Source organism: Notolepis coatsorum (assembly GCF_963971535.1).
Source record: "Notolepis coatsorum genome assembly, chromosome: 20".
NCBI lineage: Eukaryota > Metazoa > Chordata > Actinopteri > Aulopiformes > Paralepididae > Notolepis > Notolepis coatsorum.
In genome coordinates, this window is record NC_140184.1 from 20450976 (window position 1) to 20477427 (window position 26452).

General features: G+C 43.3%; 1 protein-coding gene across 3 annotated transcripts in view; it reads right to left on the bottom strand.

The window, feature by feature from the left end:
- The window catches only part of rhpn2 (rhophilin, Rho GTPase binding protein 2), a 108473-nt gene extending 82331 nt beyond the window's left edge, over positions 1–26142 (bottom strand). For all 3 annotated transcript variants that reach the window (XR_014620843.1, XM_084337788.1, XM_084337787.1), the window contains exons 1-2: positions 25985–26142; positions 15958–16073 (exon numbers count right to left, since the gene is read on the bottom strand). Coding sequence is in view for 2 of the 3 variants with exons in the window: in XM_084337788.1 (XP_084193914.1) it covers positions 15958–16073; positions 25985–26050 (182 nt within the window). In the remaining variant the exon portion in view is untranslated. The remainder of the gene's footprint in view (positions 1–15957; positions 16074–25984) is intronic.
- Positions 26143–26452: the final 310 nt, after the last annotated feature.

Sequence of the window (26452 nt, forward strand, 5' to 3'; positions counted from 1 at the left end):
CAGCCACCTCTCTTCCCCTCAGTCCCCCCGTCCCCGGTGTCACTGGCAGCTGATAATGAAAACAGAGCAGGCCTGTTCCATTAAACCACAGGTCTGCGTCACCATGCCCCGCTGTGCACTTGATTTATCATCTACCCCACACACACACGTTAACAAGGAGCTCTGAACCAAAGTGTCCCCCCCCAGAGTGTCAAAGCCTCTCGTTCATAAACTATACAGACAGTCCTTGGTCTGCTTTACACTAGAGCCCGTGAAGGCCACAGCATGATCGCTCACATGACATGTTACGAGAGGATGCTAGATTCTATGGGCTAATGTAAAACATACAGACATAATGCCCTTTACATACAGACATAATGCCGTTTCAGCATTTGACACCACCCAGTGTAATTCTGAATATTATGTATTGCTTTGAATACAAGATGTGATATATATATCGGTGACGGTGGTAATTAGGGGTGGAACGGCACGCATTCGAACCGTGTACCGAACATATACACACATGCAGGGGCGTAGCTGGGGGGGGGGTAGCTTAGGATGATTCCAAGGGCCCAGCACTGGGGGGGGGGGCCAAAATTTTTTTTTTTTACACTAGACATCACCCAGGACGGTGTATTATTGATGCTCTCATTGATACTATGTTTGTTTCTGAAGTGTGTGTGTGTGTGTGTGTGTGTGTGTGTGTGTGTGTGTGTGTGAGATATATAGAGAGAGAGGGGGGGGCTTTGGTAGACTATTGCATTGGTCCATTCATTGAAGATGAACGCAATGCGACATCCTTTAATAGGCTCACCCACCAACAGTGCAGGTGCTGAACTGCTGATCCGAATGTATAGGTAAAAACCATATTATGCGTTTTCATCAATAAAAAAATGGCACAAAAAAATTCCGCTTACGCGCGCTCGCATTTACTGGGGGCCTACAAATACATTCTTTCAGGGGGCCCAGAATCTGGAGCTACACCCCTGCACACATGCCCCGAACCGTGGAGGTCATACCGAACGGTACGCATTCGGGGCCTGTGTGTATTGTTCGGTTATATAGCGTTACGTTAGCTACGAGCTAACTAACTTCAGCCGCGAGCTAACTAATGTTAGCCGCAAGCTAACCGTGGAAATGCTCAGAGAAGTGACTCCACGACACCAGTTCGATTAGTGGGGAAGGGGGGTATATTGACGAGTTAATACTTTGCCTATATTTTTCAGTCTTTGTGTGCCAAACATTATTAAAGGTAAACCTTTTTGTTTACCAAATAAATGAGAAGCATGTCTCTCCTAGCTCTAACCGTCACTGTCAAAATAATGTGCCTGATGTCAAATGGCCTCATTCTTTCAGTTTTTGCATGACTACGTCCTTGAGAATAACTGAAAAGTTGGATTATTTTTAGGCTATATCTTATGTTGATGTATGGTATTTTTGGAGTGTTAAATATTTTTTTAATAAAAAACAACGTATACCGAACCGAAAACCGTAAACCTAAAACCGTGATACGAACCGAACCGTCGATTTTGTGAACCGTTCCACCCCTAGTGGTAATGGTGGTGTATTCAAAACAAAAGAGAACGAGTCTCTGAGAGGAGTGGAGAAGTAGATAATGAATGTATCGTCTATGTGATGGTATCAATGTGTGTGCATCATGATTCTATTTGAAGTGGCGTGGACCAAACAGCCAACAGATCGAGCTATAGAGCTGCTGGTCGCAGCTGATTAATTAGCTGATTAACAGTTGATGGCACCACATGCATACACACACACTCACATGTGCATGCAAACACACGTGCATGCAAACACACACATGCTTGGTCGGTCCAGAGATCTGCCTGACGTCAATCAATCTACACATTCCCTACAGTCAAAGAGACAATGGACCTCATTCACCAACATTGTCTTAAGATTTCTCTTACGACAACCTCCTTGGAAGGTCGTAAGAGAAAGCCGACGACACTTACCCCCAGATTCACCAACGGATGGAGAGGTCGTCTTAACTTGCCAAATGATCACAGCTGCGAACCCCGGGTACGCGTTCCCGTTTACTTAATTTGCATACAGACAAGCCCCTCCAGCTCATTATAATGCGAGGGCCGTGTGCAAAACAAGGGTCTGCATTGCATGAGCTGATCCCAGTATTCAGGTAGCGCTGAAGGCAGTGCTTTGTGACGGATCAAAATGAGATCAGATTCAAATGTATTGTCACACAAAAGGCTGCTTGGCGTGTCGGTTGACATCGACCTGCATTAAATGTAGTAAACTGGCATGAGAAATGTAGGAAATTGGTAAGCGGTGGTACGCTTGACTGACACCTCAAACGATTGCGGACATGCCGTGCAGAGTCCGGTCCGCTCACAGTACGCCGGACTCTGAGGCGGCCTTAAGATGTCATGCTAAGATGTGTACTGTACGTACCACTATAGGGCAGCGCATACAGCATCTACTATCTCCTAATGAAACAAGTAATAAGAATAATATAAGCCTACTGTTCATTCATTACACACGTAGGCTATACAGTGTGTGTGCGTGCGCTGAACAGGTGGCCAGGAGCGTGCAACAAGACGGTATAAATATGGAATATTAATACAGTCTATTCCAGTATAGCTATATCCACGCGATTAGCTTTATTTCTTATCCACTGTCATTTGCAGTGTTGGTGTACTGTATTTATTTTCGGACATCACAATGCCTCTTGAGGCATGACTGTACAACAAAAATGTTTATCATACAAATATTGTCATATTTATTATTATTATTATGATTATTTCATTCCAAGGATGTCTATAAAGTTGACATGAACGCAATCACCATGATTCCTCCCAAAATAAAGCCCTTAAGAACAGGGTGCACACCAGTCTGTCTGACTTACGACTGCTCTTCAGTGCTCCTAAATCCTGCTCTTAGTTAAGACTGAATCCAGGAGAAGGGACCGTTGGTGAATCCCAAAATCGGCCCAAAGATTTCTTAAGTGGAGCTAGGACAAAAATATTTCTGATCTTTTGTCTCAAGTCCGTTGGTGAATGAGACCCAATGAGTCTTACTGCCAAATGTTATTTCCAAGAAAAACAGAGGGCGCGCTCACACACACACACAAAGCCCTAAAGGTATAAGAGATGTCACATCTTAAGACGTAGGGCGTTGTGTCTTTAGACAGGGCTGACTGGTGACTGACGGCCTTCGTAAGAAAAATACTCAAGCATCCATACAGGATGTAAACTAATATCACAAAAGCAGCTTATTATTCTTTGGCTGGAGATTCGGCTGCACTCGTTGGCGGATTATGTTTCATAAACAAAAGAGGAAGTGAAAACCAAGGGGGACGTTTTTACAGACAAAAAAGCACAAAAGGAGGAGGAAAGTAGTCATTTATATCAAACTAATCAACTTCATGATCTATTAGTCTTTATTTAACTGGGCATGTTGACGAAAGATCACATTTATATTTACAGCAACAGCTTGCTAATAACACTAAGGTAAGGTGTCCGTTAAGGGATAATTACACACATACACGTACTCACACCTGTGAGATGCCACTAACCACTACCATTGACACAATTAGGGGTTAAGTGCCCTGTTCAAAGACACTTTGATAATAGTTATTGAGGGAGGAATGTGTGCTCTGGCCAGCCCAGGGATTCAAACTGGAGATCTTCCGGTTACAAACTTGTTTCTAAAACGTGTGCCTATTGTTACTAGCTACACCAATAAATATGTCAAGTCAACTGTATGCTACAGCGTAGCTGGAAATGAAGAGACATAAATGTTAACAGGGCCATAATGTGCACATTGATTACAGAATTTTTCTAGGGTAGATTAGCTTTTTGTAGCAATCGACTCATCCCGCCCTCTTTACTTGATCCTCCATCACAACGTCTGCGCCCTGGGGTTTGAGGTCAATATCATGCTTCACACGCTTGTACACACATTCAAACCTGCAGCCGTCTACCGAGTACCCGTACTGAGCAGCTGGGGGTTAAGTGCCTTGCTCAAAAGGCACATCAATAGATATTCCTGCTGGTGTGAGGGTTGACCCAGCCGGTGACGATCTCCCGGTCACAAACCTGCTTCTCTAACCCTTGGGGCCACCATTGCCCCATTTGCGTAGTGTTCAACAATTTATGTTTACATTTAGTAATTTTGCTGACGCTTTTATCCAAAGCGACTTACAATTGACAAACACGCTGGATGAGGTTAAACGTTCACCGCAGAATAAACGTCTAGGTTACGATAATGTCTCTCATCTCACGTTTCCCCCCGACACGTCGTCTGGTGTTTATTGGGCGAGATAATGGAAGGAAAAAGGTTAAATTGTTCCGAGCCACTAAACAAGAAAGTTTGGTGGTGATTTTCCTCTTCAGGTCAAATATTTGCTCACACACGAACAAACAAATGGGTCGGTGATGGTGATGGACGGCTTAAAGTACCCTGGAGAGAACTGGGCAAACAGGCCTGATCACATGAACACACCAAGATGTAAGATCACAGGCCCCATAACAAACACAACGTGAGCGGTGAGGAGACACAACAGGGTCCCGTTCCCCGTACCTGGCTAACTGAGTTAGCCGGATAATTTTCAGCATAGCTTGACTTAAGCCGGACCTTTCCGTTCCCCGAAGTCTGATTTTCTAAATCACCATGGTAACAGATCAGAAAGTTTGAACCTGGTCCGGAGCAGGGTTAAGTTCAGTTAGCTGGATGAACCATGGCCACGCCCTCGCAAAGAAATGCCAGCTCGCTTCCTGAAATATTTCTCAGTCTAGATCCCATTATACCATTCTGAATTATGTTTTTGTGCTTAGTTTTCCTAGAGGGGGCTTTTGAAATGTATAATAATAGAACTAAATGCTGATAATAAATCATATTCAGCCTATAGATTTACTTTGTCCTAAATAAAATAATGCGCGTCATATACGGCGCTCAGAGTCGCGATACACGCTGCATGTGGTTATTTTAATAACGGCGCATTGCAAATGTGAATCCCGCAGGGATATTTTTAATGAATGAAACCTATCGGCCGTTTGGCTCCGATTAGTTTCATATATTCTCCGCTGTAGATTTGCTTAATGGAGCGCCCGGATTGTGTTTCATTCAAGCATAAAATTGAAGTGTCTATGCGTGGATTGTGGTTTTTGTGGATTATGAATTACGAGGAATCTGAGGATTGTTGAATTGTATCATCACTCACACGTTATTGTGATATTGTAACTGGGATTAAAATGTCTGATGAGATGCGCTGTTTGACGGATTTGAGCAATTGAATGAGCCGTTGACGTCACATTAATGCATTTGAGAATAAAGAGATAAAACTTCATTCAAAAGAAAAATATTCGAAACACGGGTCTCTTGTCCATTGATGGATACACAATAGATATATCCCGTCTGGCACAGTGGTGCAACGGCTAGTGCTTACTCCTGTCAAGCGGACGACCCTAGTTCGAAACCCCGCGTTTCCAATATGATTTCTTTGGAATATAATATGAATGACTATACGCAAAAGTAGCCTAGTTTTAAGTCAAAATATTATAAATCTACATGCATTGAGGATGTCATTCTTTATATAGCTCTCAAAGTGCACCAAATTGAAGCATTTACATTGCAAAAAGAAAAGAAAAAATTAGAAAAAGGGGGGATTCGAACGCGGGTCGTCCGCGTGAAAGGCATAAGGACTAACCATCACACCACGGTGCCAGACAAATAAAACATCCACCATACATCCATCAATGGACAAGAGAGCCGTATCCTTATTCTGAAAGAGTTGAACTAATTATTTTCGCTAGCAAGATCTCATTTGATTATTCATTCCATAAGCCTACTGCCAGCAGGCACGTTTAAAGAAATATAATCCGATTGATTGGGGTAATGAGGGATTTAAAATTAGCCTATAGATTATGCATTTAACTTGTCTGCGAGGCTATTGAGCCGTACTGCATTGTACCCATTCTGCAATCTGTTAATAAAGTTTTAAATCAATCAATCAATCAATGCCGTTAGAAGATCAGGATTTCTGCGATCGACACCTGCTGTCTTTTCAGCTGAAGCGGCCGCGCGCAATTATCCTGAGTCTCAAGTCTGGTTCAAATGAACGAGACTGAATCCACCTTCGAGGAACAGGAACATCCCGGATTCAAACATTGGGTTAATTGAATCTGGATAATGGGACTCTTGATCGACTTAGTTGAACCAGGTACGGGGAATAGGGCCCAGGTGAGAGGGAAGGCGTGGGGGAAGAGAGAGACAGGGGGGAAAAGACAGGGGAGACAGACGGTGAGCAGAGGACAGTGACACACGGAGTGAGTAAAGGGACAAAAAAAGATGGACAGAGTCAGAGATGTGTTTAGCACAGTGTGAGTAATGTATTGTGTACTACCAGCCGTAAACAGATTACAGAGCTTTCTGTCCGAGCCGGAGCTGCTGAGCTATTGTGAGAAAACGTCTGGAATGAAGACCTGAGTCAGCCATGAAGGCAGATCGCCTCCTGGTCCAATGTTTACAACAAGCCTAGCTAGCTGAACACCCACCCCCCACCCCCACTAAATATTTGAACTACTTGCTTTAAATACCCAATTGGTGATCCAAATGTAAACAAATGGATCGCCGCCACCACCACCAAAAGAATTGGCCTCAGGCCTTTAACTTGCAAAACACTTAAGATTACCTCAAATCATGTGATATGCTTGAGTGAGTGTGTGTGTGTGTGTGTGTGTGTGTGTGCGTGCGTGCGTGCGTGCGTGCGTGCGTGCGTGCGTGTGCATGCGTGTGCACATGTTAGCCATGTGTTGGGGCCCCTCAGTGTTCAAACCAGTAACTCAGTGATTGGTCATCAGGAGACAGTGTACATTTGTCAGTGGAGCAGAACGGTCATTTAGCAGGTTAGTAAATCATCCAGCATATGCACTGCCTGCCACCCTTGAGTGGTGATCGACAAAGAACCACCTTTCTCCCTCTTTCCACCCACACTCTCCGTTCACCCCCCCCCCCCTCTCCAAGCTAGAGAAAGAATTGTGTTCCAGCAGGGTTCTCTGAAAGGTGGTAAGGTGGCCAAGCATTTCAGCATTGGAATCGCCCCGGCAGAAGTTAGCGAAAGCTTGAGGTTTGCCGTCTGGCTCTCTGGCTCTAGAACATGTCATTAATATGTAATCATCTCGAGACCTTGGGAATCAGTAAGTAATCTATTAAGCACGGCTGAACTCGTGATCTTTCTCAGCCTCTCGTGATCTTTCGCAACCTCCCCATGGTTTGTAGTTTTATTTTGCATCAGATTATTTTTCTTTAATTACTTGTTCGTTTACCCCAGAGGGCCTCCTGACAAGAGATGATATGGATGCCTGGATCCGTAGAAGAGACTATAATCATCAGTGTGTCTGACAGGTGAGTCACGACCGCTGCTACAGTACAGAGTGACGAGAAGAATCCTGGACCAACTAGACTGGCCTGTGTGACTTCACCTGATGCTGAAAAACACACAAGAATGCTTAACACTGCAGGGGGCAAGAGGGATTAAGATGAAATAGAGGGCTGGAGAGAGAGAAAGGGGGGAGAGGGAGGGAGAGAGAGAGAGCGAGAGAGGGGATAGAGTGATAAAGAGAGGGGGAGAGAGAGAGAGTGAGAGAGAAAGAGAGAGGGGGGAGAGAGAGAAAGAAAGAAAGAAAGGGAGAGAGAGAGTGAGTGAGAGAGAAAGAGAGAGGGGGGAGAGGTAGAAAGAGAGGGGGGAGAAAGGGGTTAAGAGAGAGAGGAGGAGAGATAGATAGAAAGAGAGAGAAGACTGAGAAGAGAGAAAGAAAACCAGTATCAAAGCACAAGAGGACAGAATGGAGGGGAAGGATGAGTCAGAATTGTGGGAAAGAAGCGAGTGAAACGGAGACGAAAACAAAAAGGGAAAAATGAGTGCATGTTGCAATGAGTTAGAATGAAGGGGGAGGGAGGGAGAGAGGGAGGGAGCGGGTGGATTAAGGAATCTGATGCATGGTTGGTCAGCCAGGTCACCTGCGTCTGCCCATCCCCCTCTGAAACATTCCAGGTGTACACCCAAGCCATAATATCCACCAAGACTGCTACACCTCTAGTGGACCTTAGCGTAATGAAAACAAACCGGTTTTTAAATTAATGGAAAGACAGTATAAGGCTCCACTGCTATTCCTTCCATAATGAAAATATACCTGAAATTCATTCTTGAATATCAAAACACACACATGGGTTCAGCCTTGCACTGCAGGTGTGCTGGCAAAGATATACACACACACACACACTGTCCATCCGCCCCCTGCCCTCCGCCAAGTGCACTGGGCAGGGTGTGTGAAATATTGCGAGGAATGTGGAGAGCTTTGAAGCTTGACAGCTGGCCCCATACTGGCTCAGATAAGTCTAATCTAAGACAGAGATACAGACAGACTCACTGGTCCCCCAGTAAAGACAGGATTCCTCCCTCACTCACGCACTAAGGTACCTAAGGTAAACACGGAGGCCGAAATCATGTTGAGGAGGCTCAGAACACTCAAATACTTTATATTTATTTTCGCATAAGACAAATAACAATGTCCTGCCAAATTTTTCAATGTTAGCACTTTGAGCGCCACTCGCGGCTTTTCTCGGGTTTACGACCCGACCGCTGAATGCCACGTCACGGCTTTTCTCAGGTATTTTTTTTTATTTTTTTTATTAGCGATCTGAAATCATATTGAATCATGCAAGCCTACCGTTGGAGATCCAGGGACCGCCGGCGCTCAGATGTGAAAAAAGCACCCCCTATCGTCTCCCAGATGGTAAATCACCCTTTTGGAATGGACTCAATGAAAGTGAATGGGAGAACGGATTTCTGACTCCACATTTTACTTCACTGATGCAGCCGGGGTCTACCAAAGTTCATTCTGGAGCCTCTGAGCCGCGCGGATCATGTGTTCTACTGTATATACTGATCAATACATTTATCGATTTTTTTCGAATGGCGATGGGAAATTGGAATAAACCATTTGGATACCATCTGACCTCAGGTAAGGAATCTATGTTATCAGTGTTAGGATAATCAGACTCGTTTTCACGGATATACAAGCGTTTATGTGATATGTGATATGGCTGTTTTGACTGTAAAAGTCATGAGGAAATAACAGCAGCGATTATCAGCGCACGGCACAAGCGTGCGTGCGCACACATATACTATCGATCATCTAGCGTTTATTTGAAAACGATTCATAAATAGGCCGACAAATGACAACGTTCTGGAATATTCCAGTAAAAGGCGATTATCATAGGCATGGGTTGTTTTTCCCCGGAAAACTGGTGATTTTCAAAATGCTATCAAACGGAAATGAAGCGATAAAAATACAATCTGCCTTGTCAATGTTGACTGGAAAATGAGTCTTTGATAAACGACGGGCAGATTAGACACATAGCCATAATTTAAAACATAGATTAGGCGATATTAACGTTAACATTGGCCGTGGACCGTGGCATTCAAGGGGGTAATTCAATTGGTCAAATGGTCAATTTGAAATGCTAAAAAAACAACTCCAAAACATTAGCTTTAAGGAAACGCTCAGAAAGCTTGTGTTAATGGATCCAGTGGCACAACCTGTGTTGCTCTAGATGTGTCAAACTCGAGGCCCGTGGGCCAAATGTGGCCCACCACGTCATTTTATGTGGCCCGCGAGAGCTTGCTGGTTTGGCTCTCCACTCATTCAGATGCGAGAGTCAAAACAAAGAACTTGTAGGCAAAAAATGCAGCCCGCAATGCATGTCGATTATTATGTGACCTGCGAAGTGACGGCATCCCGCCACTAGATCGCAGTTTACATAATCAGTGTTTATTACGGCGATTCCAACCAGTCGAATTCAGAAATATGATGCCAAAATGTCCAGGAAGAGAAAAGTTGATGCATTGTGTGCAGCCATTTGTTTTTGTAAAATGCTAATGAAAATGAGTTTGACACCCCTGCTCTAGTGACACTCCGTGGTGACGTGACGTATTGTTGCCATCTTGTCATCCACTAACCCAGCCAGTTCAGTGAGATGTTGTGGTTATGATATATTCCCATATGGTAAACAGGTGTCAGATAGAGAACATGTGTAGCAGCTTCAACTGCTTCAGTATAGTTGCGGAAACCAAATATGATCCCTTATCCTCCATATTATCCATCACAGCAGGTGTATAGAATTTCAACCTGAACTGCCATCATTAATCATCATATATAGGTTAAATACTGAAAGGAGAAAATAAAAACATGTATGAGTCACAAATTGAAGTGGCTAAGCCTGGTAGTAATAGTCTGCATACTGCCATACCCCATCTCAAAATTATACTTAATACCGTCTGCTTGAGAAAAATAATCTTAAATCTGACCAAATGAGTCCGATACAGGAGAAAGGCATTGCTCAGGATTAAAATAAGTTTGCTAAATATTTCTGAAGGACCACACTGTGCGTAATATAATTAAAGCCGTCTGCTTTGATGTCCGGACAAAAAAGAACCTACAGAAAAAAAGAGTCGAGACTTGTTGCCTTATGAGAAGTCACTTGGAGACTGGAAAAAGGAGTTTCATGATTAAAAAGTCTGACTGGCTCAAACTCTTCCAATTTCCCCTTGTTCTGTGACCAAGCTGCCTTGGGCCTTGGTCTAAGCTACAGCCTCCTGAGTCCATAGCCTGCACTGTGGATAAAGTGAGGTTACATGGTTTACTCGGGGTCTCAGGCAGCCATCAAGTCCTAACCAGAAGCCTTATATGCAAGCCTGTCCTCTCAATCTCCCCATATTCCCTACTCCAGCTGCAGATATAATGACCTGCCTGTATGCATATTACTGCTTGTTCACATGGGCTCCTCCAAGCTCCCTCTGCCCACAGCCAAACCAATCTACCACAAATGGGGAGGAGGGGGACTCGAGAAGAGGGGGAATGGAGCGAAAGAGAGACAGAAGAGGAGAAAGTTACTGGGCAACATGCCCCATGTAACCACAGCTTTTCTGCTCCTGCTCCACGGAGCTTCATCGGAGCTGCTGCAACCGTTGACGTCAATGAAGTTTATCACACACGGAGACCAGCGCTTCGGCTGCCATAGCAACTAATAACCCAATAAACATGGGAAGAAATGACTCCATAAGTGTTTGATAAGCAGAGCGGCATTATACTTTGTGTTTATTATTGTGGCCGAGGCAGGAAACTAACTCAGATGGGCATTGCGAGCATATGCACACAACTTATGGTTTCATCTTGAATGGGTAAACTTTATTGCCAGCCTTGAGGCTGGAATACTCTTCTGAGGCATGTTGACCGCTAATGAAAATGACGACAAGCCGCAGGCCTGAAATCAGACATGTATGGTCAGGGATGGTTGGTTTTTGGTTAGACTTGGACTAACCAGACTCCTGGAAAGTGAGAAGGACATAAGAGAATGTAGCAAGCCTGGGAGCACAATAGACTCCTCGACTTTCTCTGAAGTACTGTGGAAGTTGAGATCAATCTGATTTTAAAATCAGGGCATTGCATAAACAAGTGGCCACGGTAGCTTGGTGTTTTCCAATAGGGACGTGTAGTGGTTACGTCATTGATGTTTCCGGCCGGTCCACCTTGCTTGAAATTGCAATGTATTTCCCCATTGCCCATTTCTAAATCATCTCGTTTAAAACAAATAAAGCATGAACATTGGCATGGTGTACCTTTCTGTGTGTATTCATCCACAATCTATAGCTCTACATGAAAATATTCGCAATTAATCGTAAAATAATTACGTAAAATTGTATTTCAACCAAAAATGCTTACACATGATAGAAGGGTGATATAAGTTAGTGATAGAAGGGAACTCATTTTGTGCTAAAATGGAAAGCTTGCCAATGTTCATGAGGCAGAATTGTTACAATAGCCGATAATCTTTCCCAATGATAAATCCCTAAACGGGTGTAGTGGACCTCACGGGCGGTCCAAAGTGACGTCATACACCTCCCTATTCCGAACCATAGACATTTCATAGGCATAGTGGATTTCAATTCACTATGAATTGAAAATCGGCGACCCTGATGTAAACAAGACAAACGTCTTTCTCTGGTCTGCATCCCCTTAACAATTGTGTGTATTGAGCCGTACTGTATTGTACCCATTCTGCAATCTGTTAAATAAAGTTTTCATTCATTCAGGCACAATTCACGGCTCAGTGTATTCATTCACCAACAAGTCTGTTCCTACAGACACAACAGCCTTCGGTTGTCATGCCATCAGATACTAGGGGTGGGACGATACATCGATCCAGATCGATATATCGATGTAATTATCAACGATCGAATCGGATCGATGCGATGTAATAAGATCGATTCATATCGATACTCTTATTTTGAAAATCCTGTGGCGAGTCTCATAACTGATTGTGTTAAATGGGCATATGATATCATCTCATATCGATCGCAGGCACCTGAATCTAATCGTATCGTATTGTATCGTGAGAGACTTTGTGATATCGGCAAATATCGTATCGTTGTCCAAAGAATCGATGTCGTATCGTATCATGATGAAACTGGTGATTCCCACCCCTATCAGATACACATAACATCACATCAGTGTCGCAACCCTTCTTCAATGCTTCATCTTGATCACAATGCTCACAGCTCATCGGTGTTCTCAGATCTGTGGAATGCTCATCTCTGAGCCTTCCATTGACATCTCATCTGTACAAAATACTTGATGACTCCATGACAAGAAGATGACAGAGGTGAAGCAAACCTCTAGGACTAAAATAATCCTTGCTGTCTGAAGCCAGTTATTACATAACTTCCACACTAGCCTGTTTACTCTACACTGCATGGATGGGTTGAATATGAGGACCGTGGTGCAGCTGGGCACTGGGCACTGCGTAGTGTAGAGGTCTAAGCACTCGCCTACCACCACACAGACCCAGGGTTCAATAAATGAGACACTCCACCACTCAATGATCATTCATTCATTCTTAGGCTGTAGTGTTGTCAAAAATATAGAAAAATCGATACATAGATTCTGAATATTTAAAACGGTTTCGATACTCATTTCCTGCAATATCGATACTTTCTGCAGTATCGATACCAGCTGGCTTGCTCGCAGTCTTCTACCGCAAGTTGTTGACAGACACACGCTGCTGCAGAGCACGCTTGCCCCTCCTCCTCCTCCCCCTCACAGACCCGTCTTCAGTGTCTTCTTGTCAACAAAGCATTAAACATTAAACCATTAACTTTAGTTTAATACATGAGACGTTGTCTACTGATGGGTCATAATATCAACAGCCGATTCGTTGTTAGTAACGTTACAGCTATTAGCTAACATTAGCTAATCGTTCTTCCGTTAGCTTATGTTAGCTAGCCGGCCACCTTGTAATTCACAATATAATTACTTCATGGAAACGGAGTAACGTTAACGTTATGTCGAGTTCATACTACACTACACGTATGAACTCGACATAACGTTAACCCGTTTCCATGAAGTGTTTAATTATCAGCAATCTTGTTGAAAATGTAACGTTAAAGCCCAACTTGCAGGAGTTTTGACGAGTGCAGAAAGCTATTTCCTTGATCCAAATGGACGCCTTACAAAACGCAAATGGGTTTAATCGTCGGAGACTTTGATGGACCAGCTACAACTGGTTGAAACAAGGTAGTTATAATGTTTTTAATGTTGTAAAAAAATAACTACATTTACCACTAGGCAGCTTGTTGTTCAGTACAGCAGCGCTACTGGTCTGTGGGCTGTCGCCTTATCCCCGGGTCATAGTATCAAGCTGGCTATATGGCTCTGGCTAACGTTACCCCGCTAACGTTAGCATTGTCTACTGTCGTGCATGTAAAAGAGTTTTGGGAACGAGTAAAATGTGTAGGTCCTCTTCTCAGACCTGTGGGGCAAAGCACTGCTGCACACACAATTTTAAAATCGGGTGATGTTAGGAGTTTCGAGAATGCTGGCTAGCAAGCTATGCGCCCCGGCATGTTGATACGATAGTAGCCCCTTTAGCTCCACTCGATAGCTATGAGCTAACTAACGCTACAAGCTCAAACACATTATAACTACTACTATTGTCGTGTCCATAAGTTCCCTGGCATAATACTTGTGAGGACAAAGGTATACAAAGAGGAGAGAACCATTTTAAATCGGGTGATGTTAGGAGTTTCGAGAATGCTGGCTGCTAAGCTAAGCTACGTTAGCTAATTTAGCTAGCTTCTAACGGTGTATACACCATGTACAACGACACAATGATTTTCATTATTACAAATATGGTAACGTGGTTGTGGCTTTTACAAATAGTAGTTAGCTTTAGAGATGGATGCTATGATCACAGAGCAATAGTGTTGTTAGGTGACCGTGAAACAGATACATTTTCATTCATTACTCCTCGGCTAGTAGTAGCAAGGCTCTCTGCCTGCCACTAGCTGTGTGTGGCTCTCAGAGCCCCCTGGTGCCCTGCACCTCACGTGACGTCAGCATTTCGATTACACGCGCACGTTATGAACCATTGATTAAAATAGCCACGTGCGTGGTGATTGTGTTGGGCAGACAAAATGTTTGATAAAAACGCTAAACTGGGTCAATTTCAATTATTTTTTTTCCTTCTTCATGAAAGTCACCGTTGGCCTAGTCCACATTGTTTATTGAACAAAAATACAACCTGCAAGTTGGCCTTTAATGCTCCGAGCATAGCTCCGCAAACCGGAAACCGTCATGAAATTGTTGTAGTCATATTGTAGTCTTTTAGTCTCATTAACTAAAATATTTTAACCAAATAAAAAGCAGCAGCACTATTGCATAACTGAGTCATGTTTGCTATGTATTTCTTTCTTTAGGGGAGTAGGACATTTGTTTCAGTTTTAGCATGATGTTTTATAGATGGCTAGGTTAAACACAGGTTTTTGTTTTTAAGAGGGGGGGTTTGATTTGATTTAGATTAGATAATTTAGTTATTTTTAAATAAATGTTGCATTTTCATGGTATCGAAAATGGTATCGAATATCGATACTTTTCAAGGTATCGTATCGAAGTTCGAAATTCCAGTATCGTGACAACACTATTAGGCTGTATGTTGTAGAAAATATGCCATTTAACATGCATATTATTTGTGTGCATGCGCACTAGGGGTGGGAATCACCAGTTTCATCACGATACGATACGATATCGATTCTTTGGACAACGATATTATCCGATATCACACAGTCTGCCACGATACGATTCGATCCAGGTGCCTGCAATCGATACGAGACGATATTATATGCCCATTTAACACAATCAGTAACATTTAAATCAACAAAAAAAAGGCAATAGAAATATCATTTGACATTTTTATTTTTGAGCTCTTCCAGACATTTAAATGAAAAACAATCTATTGTTTTTAATACAAATAGACCTCCTGTTCACTGTTTTTTGGTTTGTTTTTCTTTTTTTTTCGATATTAATATCCTATTCACTGTCACAGAGTTGTATTTTGACTGGAAAAGGCATATTGGTAGTCCGAAGGTGCAGTACCGGCCAGATCCTGTTAGTGGGGCTATCCCGAGAATGCACCCTCCTTCCCAGTCCCCACTTCTCTCTGCCTATGGCTCTGGGTTAGCTTGTTAGCTTACGCTAACGTAACGTTATCTTCGATCTTTAACGCGGCGTGGGCATAATGGAGTGGCGAGGATTGCAAAGCAGGTTAGATGCATTGGACCCGTTGCGGAATAAAACAGCAGGGACATGTTTTGGGTCACAGAATAGGCACACTAGTCTTGCTCTAGACGCTAAGTATGTGCTGTTGATCCGGATACACGGAGTTTCACAACAGTGGGCACGGGGCGGATATGACGTCGCCGGATTTTCAAAATAAGAGTATCGCAATTCGATCTTTTTTCGTTGCATCGATCCTATTTGATTATTGATAATAGATCGATATATCGATCTGGATCGATGTATCGTCCCACCCCTAATGTGCACGCTCGCGCACACGCTCGCACACAGTGAAGTTTAAGCATGTGTATGATTGTACAGTAGCTGAACTTACTTCAAGAGGTTCTCAGCTCCGGCCCTCATCCTCATCTGTTTAATGATCTGTTGGTTGAGGCTGGCTCTCTTGTTCTGCAGTTTGCTGCGTCCCGTCTGGGCAAAAGGGCTGCAACCCTGTGGAGGGGAACAAAACATGGTTCAAATCTGAGGATGAAGGATAAAAATAAGCACAAAACCACACAGACCCAGGACACTGCCTGCGCATGCGTCTGACAAAACGTCCCTGCTAGATCGCCCATGACAGAGTGACAAAACGTCCCTGCCAGATCATCCGTGACTGAGCAAGTTAGTGTGTGACAAAATGTCCCTGCCAGATGATCTGTGACTGTGAGTGGTGGTGAGTGGCATGAGTGTGGCATGTGTGGCGGTGAGTGGCATGAGTGTGCAGGGACCGAAACTAAAGCCCGCCGCCCGCCAGGGGCGGTCTTGTTTTTACCTTTGGCGCATGACACTTAGAGGGCTGCCCGCCGTGTGGCGTGTAGATCATAACGATACTCTTGTGCGAGTACAGATTATAGCCGCTCTCGTCTTTTTTTTCTCCGCCGCGAGATCGTTAAAAAACTACAAGTCCCACATTGCACTCAAGTCAACGGTCCAATCACAGTAGAGTGACGTGACTGGTCATTTCGGAAGCTCCCATTTGGCTTGTTTACTTCCGTCTGCTCTAGTCTATATCGGACCTCCATGAGCTAACGTTACCGTTTAAACAATGACCCAGTCAACTATTCACTTTTAGTTTAATACATGACGAGGCATTGTCTAACGGTATCTAGCTGGCTAGCTACTGATAGCTGCTGATATCAACAAATGCTCCAGCAATAGTCTACTCGAGTGCATAATACCTCCGTTCCCTCGTTAGCTAGCTTAGCTAGCTCACGTTAGATCCACCTGTCCCAGTAAACTAAATTGTCTTAACGTTATCTACCGGGCTAGCAGTAGCTACAGATAGCTCCTGATATCAATGTCTTATAACATTGATTGAATGCGTATTCTAGCTGAGGGCATGTTGAATGTGATTTGACAAAAGAACCGTAACGTTAAATAGGGTCCAGCTGCATCGCCGGAGAATCCTTGCATGCTGAATGTAGGGTCTAGCTGAATATAGGGGTCTAGCTGCAGGGCCGGAGAATCCTTGCTGGAGCTGGAGGCTACTCAAGTATACACACAGACAGTGGAGCTGTTTGCAGATAGCAAGCATTTTGACTTATTGCGTGGTGGCGATGTCTCGCAGATAATACAACTACAAGTATGATTATATAATATATATTTTATTTAAAAAAAAAATTATATAAAATATATATATATATTTTTTTTTGATCAAAAAAAATTTGGCAGGTAAGAAATATGCTTGGCGGGTAGACTCTTCCCATCTACCCGCCACTGGCCGGTGAGTCAAAAAGTTAATTTCACTCCCTGTGAGTGTGGCAGTGAGTGGCAGTGAGTGGCAGTGATGGCATGAGTGTGGCAGTGAGTGGCATGAGTGTGGCGGTAAGTGGCATGAGTGGCGGTGAGTGGCAGTGAGTGGCATGAGTGTGGCGGTGAGTGGCAGTGAGTGGCATGAGTGTGGCAGTGAGTGGCAGTGAGTGGCATGAGTGGCATGAGTGTGGCAGTGAGTGGCAGTGAGTGGCATGAGTGTGGCAGTGAGTGTGGCGGTGAGTGGCAGTGAGTGGCATGAGTGGCAGTCCTGCGTGGCGTGGGAGAAAAATAACATACAGAAACACTTTAGGAGCACAGTGGCTGGTGATGATGAGGATACGGTCTTACGGTGCTATGATTCCATTCCATACACCTCTTCAGCTAAACTAGTCAGAACAGAACTCTTGAGACTTAACAGTATGGTTTAAAGTAGGGCTGACCCCTATTAGTCGATTAGTCGACTAATCGGTCGAAAGGAGCCGTAGTCGACTAACCAACCTCTTAGTCGAATAGAAAAAAAAAGGAAAGAAAATATGTATAATATATTTTATTATTTAATTTTTGTATCATCATTTCCAAAAGAAAAGAGGCCTAGAAGCATGGCTAACACTAATGGCACGCATACCAGAGGCTAACTGCCTACAAAAACAGGCACAGAGGCACTAAAAGAGGATTTCACCCATCTAATGAACACACTAGACTAGACAAATATCAAGATGTATCCATCAGTGGACCAATTGCATGCTTTTGCAGAGGACAAGAAGCCTTCAGTCGACTCCTTCAGACATTAAGCACCACCCACAGCCCAAATGGAATGATAAAAACAAATACAATTTTAATAAATTTTTTTTTATTTTTTTTGTTATACTTTTCTTTTTTTTTTTTTTTTTTTTTACCAATAGTCGACTAACGGCAAATTTTGGCCAATCATAGTCGACCATCCAAATCCTTAGTCGGGGACAGCCCTAGTTTAAAGTTGACTATACTCCAAATCATTATGCAATCTTCTTAGGGTTTGTGTCTGAACAAGCTGTACACCGAGTTAGATCCTCCCTGGCTGGCACTGCCTCTCCCTCCCTGTCCACTCCTACAGTACTAGACTGTACTTTCTGTCCTTGTGCTAACCCAACCTCACTGTGTCAACACACACACAGTTAATCGCGATATGGGGATATACACTGCAGACAGAGTAATGAATTACATTACAGTCATTTCAATGTGGTTGACTCATAGCGGTAGCTACAATAGCACCATAAAGGCGTGTCTTTCTGCGAGGGAGATAAAGAGTACACAGTGGATGTGGGCAGGTCAGCCACGCAACACTGGACTGCACTCCTCACTGTAACACACAAGAGTTTGTGACTCATGTCTGTGTACAGTATGTACCGCTACACCTTGCTTGCTTCATATCACAGCCCGGCAAATTAACGTAGACTGAAATTTACTTTTGATCTCCCGTGCGACGGTACATCATGTCATTTTATTTTATTTACTTAGAGAAGCATTTCTGCAATCAAACTTACCCTGAACTTGTTGAAATGGTCTAATTTCTCAACATTTCTGTCAGTCTAAACTTCGATGATGAATCAAATGGAACTTGGGAGTGAAAATTACATTTTACATTCTAATCAAGATGTCAGCCCCCAGTAAACAGACAGACTCTGCACTGACATTTTTAAGTTGGACCATTTCAACAAGTTCAGGGTAAGCGTTCTGACTGTGGCCCAAATGTTATGCTTAGGTAATATGAAATGCTTTAGAGTAAAACATTTTATAAAATGACGTGAGGTTCCGTCGCCCGGGAAATAAAAAGTAAATTTCAGTCTATGATCAATTACCCGGCTGTGATATGAAGCAAGCAAAGTGTGACGGAGCATATAGCTAGGAACGAGCCAAGTAAAGAGACTATTTATATATATATATATTATATATTTATATAAAGTTTATTATTATTACTAGACAGGGAGGATAAAGGGGTTGTATAAAATATGTACTGAAATACTGTACGTAGATCAATGCCAAGCGGTCCTGAGAACTGTGAAACATAAGAATAGGGCTGGGCGGTAATCGAAATAAAATCACGATCTCGATTCATAGACCTATGCAATCTAATTTCTAAATTATGACGAATTTATTATTAAATTTAAAAAATATATATTTACTTAACTTTTTTAAATGATGACGATTCTGACTTGAGTTATTTTGTATGTTACAAGATACTTTTAAGTTTAAGTCAAGCACTTTCATATATGTTATGTTTAAGTTTAAGTCAAGCACTTTGATATGTTATGTTGTCTGTTTAAGAAAGAGTGCAATAAATGATTTTATTGAAAAAATAAGAATCGTGTGAGAGAATAGTGATCTCAATTCTTAGAGAGAAAAATCGTGATTCACATTTGAGAAAGAATCACCAAGCCCTACATAAGAGTGTGGCTCTTAGGGCAGAGAAGCATCCAGAAGGTGCTCTTTGGAGAGAATATAGAATACATTTTCTTGTCCTTAAGAGCCCATTAATTCCATTAGAGACAAGTAATTCAAGAGGATAACAGTACAACACATTCGTTGAAAAGATTACATTACACACTGCACTTACATAATAAAGGCTGAGAGAGTCCACACTCCGCCTTAAAGCATGTATTGAGTTCTTACACATCACCTTACGGTTCTCCTAATAGCTGCTGTAACAGCAATATGTAAATAAAACAATGACCGCAACAAAGAGAGGTGTGTGTGGGGAAAGGAGTGGTTTGTGATTGACACAACTTTGATATCATCTATAGGACTTTGTTCCATTTGTAATGCTTTGTACAATAACGTCATCCTGGTTTTATGATCACAATATTAGGCCATCTTGCCACATGTCATCTAATGTCAACATTCCAAAGTCTTGAGTCTGCACAGTGCACACTAAATGTAGGCATGGCTGACTGAACCGGGCATTGAACCTGGCTCCACTTCTAAAAGTGCTTTTTGATTACACTTTGTCTTCCAGCGAAGATGACACTCCAAATGTTGGCTCGAGTCGTCATCACTGATGATTCAAGTATTTTCTTTCTCCCCACTCGTGAAAGCAGCACCCAAGTCATGAAGTGATCGCTGTAAATAAGAATGGCCTATCTAGTCCCTTCCCTAGTCCCCCCCCCCCCCCCCCATCTCAAACTGCTAGGGCTGGCACACTGAACCATTAGAGCGGAACAAAAAAGACAGTACACTCCATTCCAGTCATTATCACTAGCAAATCACTAACTAGGACCGGACACAGCCCCAAAGAAGTTGCCATGACGCAGCTTGCGGCCTCTTGGATGACTACTGAAAGAGAGGCCTCTGATGAATGTGGTTCGTGCATCTGTTGTTTTATAACCAACTCTTCATAAAGAAATTAGGTGCAATGAGGTGACAGTTCAGTTATACAACTGCCAATTAAAAGTGGCCGGCAGCCAGAGATCGTGTGCCTCGCCCGGGTCGCCCCGCTTCACCAAAAGGGCCAGTTTCGACAGCGCGATTAAAAAGACAACTCACTATTCCTTCAGTTGTTCCATAAAACTTTTCCTGGGTGGAAATGAGAAGTGAGCGAGACCATTTCTTTTGTCTGATCTTTCGATTTTATTTCTGCAATAAAAACACTACGGGGGGCGATTTGTGTGCGTTTCCGAACCAGGCTAGACGGCAGAGCAAAGGCAGCCTGCTGATCTCGAGGCCAGGGCACATGTTGTCAATTTGTCTCTGTGGCTTGGGTTAAGGACAGCCTTGGGGCACATGCTACGTCAATGGGCTCGCTGGCCTGAGTCTGTCTGGTTGAGGAACATGCCAATTCCGCTTTTTTACTTGGCCTTTTTTTCCCCGTCCCAGCGACTGAAGCCAGTTGAAGGAAACCAGCAGAGGGTTTGGGGAACGCAGCACCAAACCACCGCATCTCCCGAGATTATCTGTCGACCAGGATCTCATCTCATCTGGGAGAGTGGGAGGACTTGTAAATCACTGAACTCATTTTCACCAGCCAAGAAGAGTGTGTGCGTACTGTATGTGTACGTATGTATGTGTGTGTGAGAGAGTAAGACAGAGGGAGAGAGGGAGGGAGGTGGTGCTTGGCTCCCATTCGCTAAAATTCCACCTAGCTAAAATTCCACCCAACTCTCTCGGAATCACAAATCTCTTTAACATGACAAAATCACGAGACGGTATCGTTACTTACTGCTCTGTGATTTCATGAAGCATGATGTGAGCCTTATCGGTGAACCGACCAGATACTTAAATCATGGCGAGGGTTAAAAGATCATCGATTCTCCATTCCTGTATATTCAACACAATCAATCTGGAGAGTGTGGGGGAGAGAGCAGCAGACAGAGAAAGAAGGGGTGTAGAAATAGGACGTGGAGAGGAAATGTCAGCGGTCTGGTGTGAGTGTACACTACAGTACACACTGCGAGAGGGAAGCAGAAAGTGAGAGGGGTATTGAACTCACGGGTTTCTCATCAATGCACCGCAGACCCATAACTGACTCCCACTGTCTTTTTTTTCTTCTTCCCTTTTAGAGACACAGGAAGTGGAGTACAAAGCCCAAATCCAGACCCTGCTTCAAATTAAGAATCAGGGGGCTTGGTCGACACAAAGGCCCTTTTCACCAGCCATCTAAACACGCTTGACTATGAAAACACACTGGTGGTTGGTGGACAGACACCCGCACAAATATGCAGCAGCACAAGTTCTGGAGCACAAAGCGCCTGGAAAAGAGTAAACATGCAGTAGATAATAGTTCAATAGCCGCCAAGGCCTTCTCCCATAGACTTGAGACTAGCCTACTACATCAGAGCTCTGGTGACAAATGGCACTCACGATTGCAATCAAATGCAACATGTTGCAGAACTAGTTATATGGGTGTCTTTGCTTGTTGAGTCATGAGTCTGTTCTACCGTCTTAACCCAGTGTAGTTTGGGTCTGTTCTACTCGTCTTAACCCAGTGTGGTTTAGGTCTATTTTTTTATTATGTTTTTGGTAGATATTTTATTGGTTTTTACGGGGCAGTCCGGCAGAGAGAGAGAGGAAGTATGGGAGGATAGAGGGGGGGGGAAGACATTCTGCAAAGGTCGCTGGGTCTGTCAGTCAAACCCGGGACGCGTGAATATTTTAGGCAACCAACTTGTGTTCAGCGTTTCTCTGATTGGCCACTACGCCCATGTGACCGCGGCAGCGCGAGAGAGCTGCAGTGCGGAAATAGGCTGCATTCTATTGCCATTCTCTGCGACAAACTCTAACCTTAACCTTAACCTTAACCCTTCTAACCTTAACCAACTCCGAAACAATGCCTAACCTTAACCCTAACCAACTCCGAAACAATGCCTAAACTTAACATGCCTAAACTTAACCGGCAAAAAAATGCACGTAAAAAATAAAAATAAAAAAAAATTGAAGGGAATCGAACTTGTCACCAACACACCGCAGGATCCACAGCAAGGCGGCGAACCAGTTGAGCTAGTCGTCGATGTTAAAAGAGGGGGAATTACCGCTGCATAATGCTGCCGCGTCGCCGCGGGGGCGTGGCTAGACGCAAGTTGGTTGCCTTTGAAATTCACGCACCCGGCGTGGCCGTGTTGCACCGCAGTGCTGTATGTGGTGCGCCACCCTGGCGCCCCAGTTTAGGTCTATTTTACCTCCATCTCGAAAGTTATGGAAAAAATAGTCTACAAACAGGTCGAAAAGTACCTGCAGCGGAAAAAAAGCTAATCTACGAATTCCAATCTGGCTTCAGAACATCCCATTCCACTGACGCATGCCTTCTCTATTTGAACGACCACATCAAACAAAAGGTGGACGCGGGAAAATACTGCGACATGGTCATGCTGGACCTCCAAAAGGCTTTCGACATTGTCGTCAATCACTCCATTCTGATTGATTTAAGCTAAAAGCAATTATTTGTTTTGATAGTTCATCAGTGAGCTGGATGCAATCCTACCTGGAGGGGAGAGAACAGATGGTGGAGGTGAACGGTACACTGCCCCCCCTCCCCTCCCCTCCCAGTGAGCTGTGGTGTTCCAAGGAAGCATACTAGGACCTTTACTGTTCCTAATTTATGCAAATGACATGTCATCAGCTTGTGACTGCAACTTGTTCCTGTTAGCAGACGACTGAGCCCTGCTGGTCTCTGACAGGGACAAGTCGCAGGTTGAAAAAGCCCTCAGCTCTGAACTCTGCGGAATCTGCACCTGGCTCGCTGATAACAAACTATCATTACACCTGGGTAAAACAGAGTCCATTCTCTTTGGATCAAATAACAAACTCAGCAAGACCGACGGCTTCTCAGTTACAGTGTGTAACATTATTGTCACAAGGAAAGATGAAATTACCTACCTGGGTTCCATCCTAGAGGCAAATATTTCCTGTGACAAAATGGCAACCAATGTAATAAAAAAAAGTCAACCAACGAACAAGATTCTTGTACCGGATCTCTTCTCTGGTAAACAAGAATACATTGAAGACTCTAACAGGAGCACTCATTCAAGGGTACTATGACTATGCTTGCACCTCATGGTACCAAAGCACCTCAAAGGCCCTAAAACAAGGCTACAAACATCACAAAACAAACTGGTCAGACAGACCTTACCCCTGCACATTTTGACAACCTTAGAGTAGACGACAGAGTACAGCAACTTGCAATGGGCCTGGTCTACAAGATACATACACCACTGGGATACCCATGTACATGTCGAAATACTTCCCAAAGGTCAGTGAATTTCACGACCACAACACCAAAGGGAGTTCCACAAATCATGTTCAACCCAGATTTGGCTCAAACAAGGGACTAAACACGTTTTGCAATTATGCCACAATAATGTGGAACACCCTACCAACAACCGTGAAGGAATGTGAATCCCTACCCTCCTTCAAAACCGCTCTCAAAGAGCACCTACGGGTGGCTGCAATTAGAAACTGGCCCATGTAAATGTCCAAATCCCCCTACCCCACCAATGTACAGTTTCTTCCCCTTCGGGTGTATATATTTTTTATTATCTCTTTTTACTACACAGTTCTGTATATCTGTATGTCTTGTATGTCATAAGGCATAACAAAAAATATTGTTTGTTTCCGGTTGCCGACCGACCCTGCCGATTTAGGCAGATATTTTTTTTTTTTTTTAATAAAGTTTCATATAAATCTTAGTCAAACCTTTAGTATTATGGATATTAAACATGCTGGCAGAGTACATGCATCCATGTTGTGAACATTTTAATTAAATAAAGAAATTCCCTATCCATAGTCGCCGTGGGAAAGAATAAAAAAAAAAAAAAAAAAATCCCTACCTACCCATGCCTTAACTGACAACCCAACAGGAAACAAACAATATTTTTTTTTATGCCTAAATGTCCCGATTAATTGAAAATGGGGGACCCCGATGTAAACCAGACGAAATTCTTTTTCAGGTCTGCATCCTCTTAGCAGTTGTTTTGTATTGTGCCGTACTGTACCCATTCTGCAATCTGTTAATACAGTTTTCAATCAATCAAAGTGTTCACAAACATTGGCAACACAAAAACCTTTTACAGTCACAACATACAGCAAACATGATTTAAAAGTAACCTTTGCCCGCTGACTAGTGTTGATATGTGTATTAAGAGCTCAGTCAATGAACTAAAAAGGTGAAAATACATTTTGTTTTTGTTAGATTACATACTGGCCTTTTAAATTACTGTACAACTGTACCAGGAAGATCAACTAGCCAATCTGCATCATGGATGGCAGTTTTTTTTATTATCTTCAAACCAAATTAAACCTCTGGGCGGAATTTGGACGTAGTCATACTTCCACGGAACAAAATTCTTTATGCAAAAACTACAATAATGAGTTATGTCTTTCTTGGGGAGGAGGCTCATCTATGATCCTACTAGAGTGACATTTTTGGGAAATTCATAATCCAAAACTATTTCCTTACCAGGAAACGTAAGACACTCCCATATAGTCATGCATGGAGTGTCATTTTGACAGAACATTCCCCAATTAACTGAGCTGACACAATGTCCATGATGAGCCTGGGTCAAATGCAGCAATTATTTGGGTCTGTTCCCACATTCAGCAACAAGTACAACAGAAACTGACAGAATCCTCTACGGTTTCCACTTCTCCGTTAGTGACACACGGTAGGTTGTTTCAAGGTATGTTGTCTAAAAATACTGAAAAAAAACATTTGTGTGACAACTCGACGTGGGAGAACTCAATACCTGGATTTATTAAACATTAATAGGTTCACTTTCACTGACGTTGTCTGTACTAATTGTACAATACACTTACTAACTACACCACCACAAAACGGGCATACAGTGTAGGCCATCTGTATCTGAAATACAGATATAAATGAATTAGTTCAAATTCATCAATAAGGACCGCTCCTGCGTAGTAGGAGCAAATGCAGATTTAATTGGGCTAATTTGAGTCATTATTTTTTTAATGTATTAGTTAGCCTAAGATCTATTCGCCTACCAAACACACGCACAAAGGCTCAATAACGATTCTTCCTTTCAGATGACAACAACACATAAACTAAAGCAATAACGCTTTTCCATCACCACCAGGTCAACTTTATCAGGTTGACTTGATCGTAAATATGGCAATGCACTCACCTTTTTGAAATAGCCATTCTCACCACCTCGGTCTCTGATTCCGTTTGGACAAATAGTGTCCGTCATTCTGAAGTTTTAAACGCTGCCGGTTATGTTTTTTTAGACAAAATGTAACGACGGTCCCGCTGCTCAACAGGTGCGTCTGTTCACACAGACGCTCTATTCGCTCTCAGGGCTGCGCCGCTCTTCGCTGTGGCGTTTGTTTTCTCCACCGAGCGACTAGAAGCCCCGCCCTGAAAGTAGACGCGTATCGGTGCGGTGGTGGTGGTGGGCGGGGCTCAAACCAGTTATTCATCTCAGCAGCAGCATCTGTTTTGTTGAGAAGCATGTAACTGCAGAGCCGCAGAGCCAGCGGCGCTCTCAGGACCGCTCAGCAGCGCCACCCACCCAATGGCTGAATTGGAGTATTGCACTGTGCGGGCACAGCTGTGAGATATCTTGAATGAATGCGTTTATTTAAACTTTAAT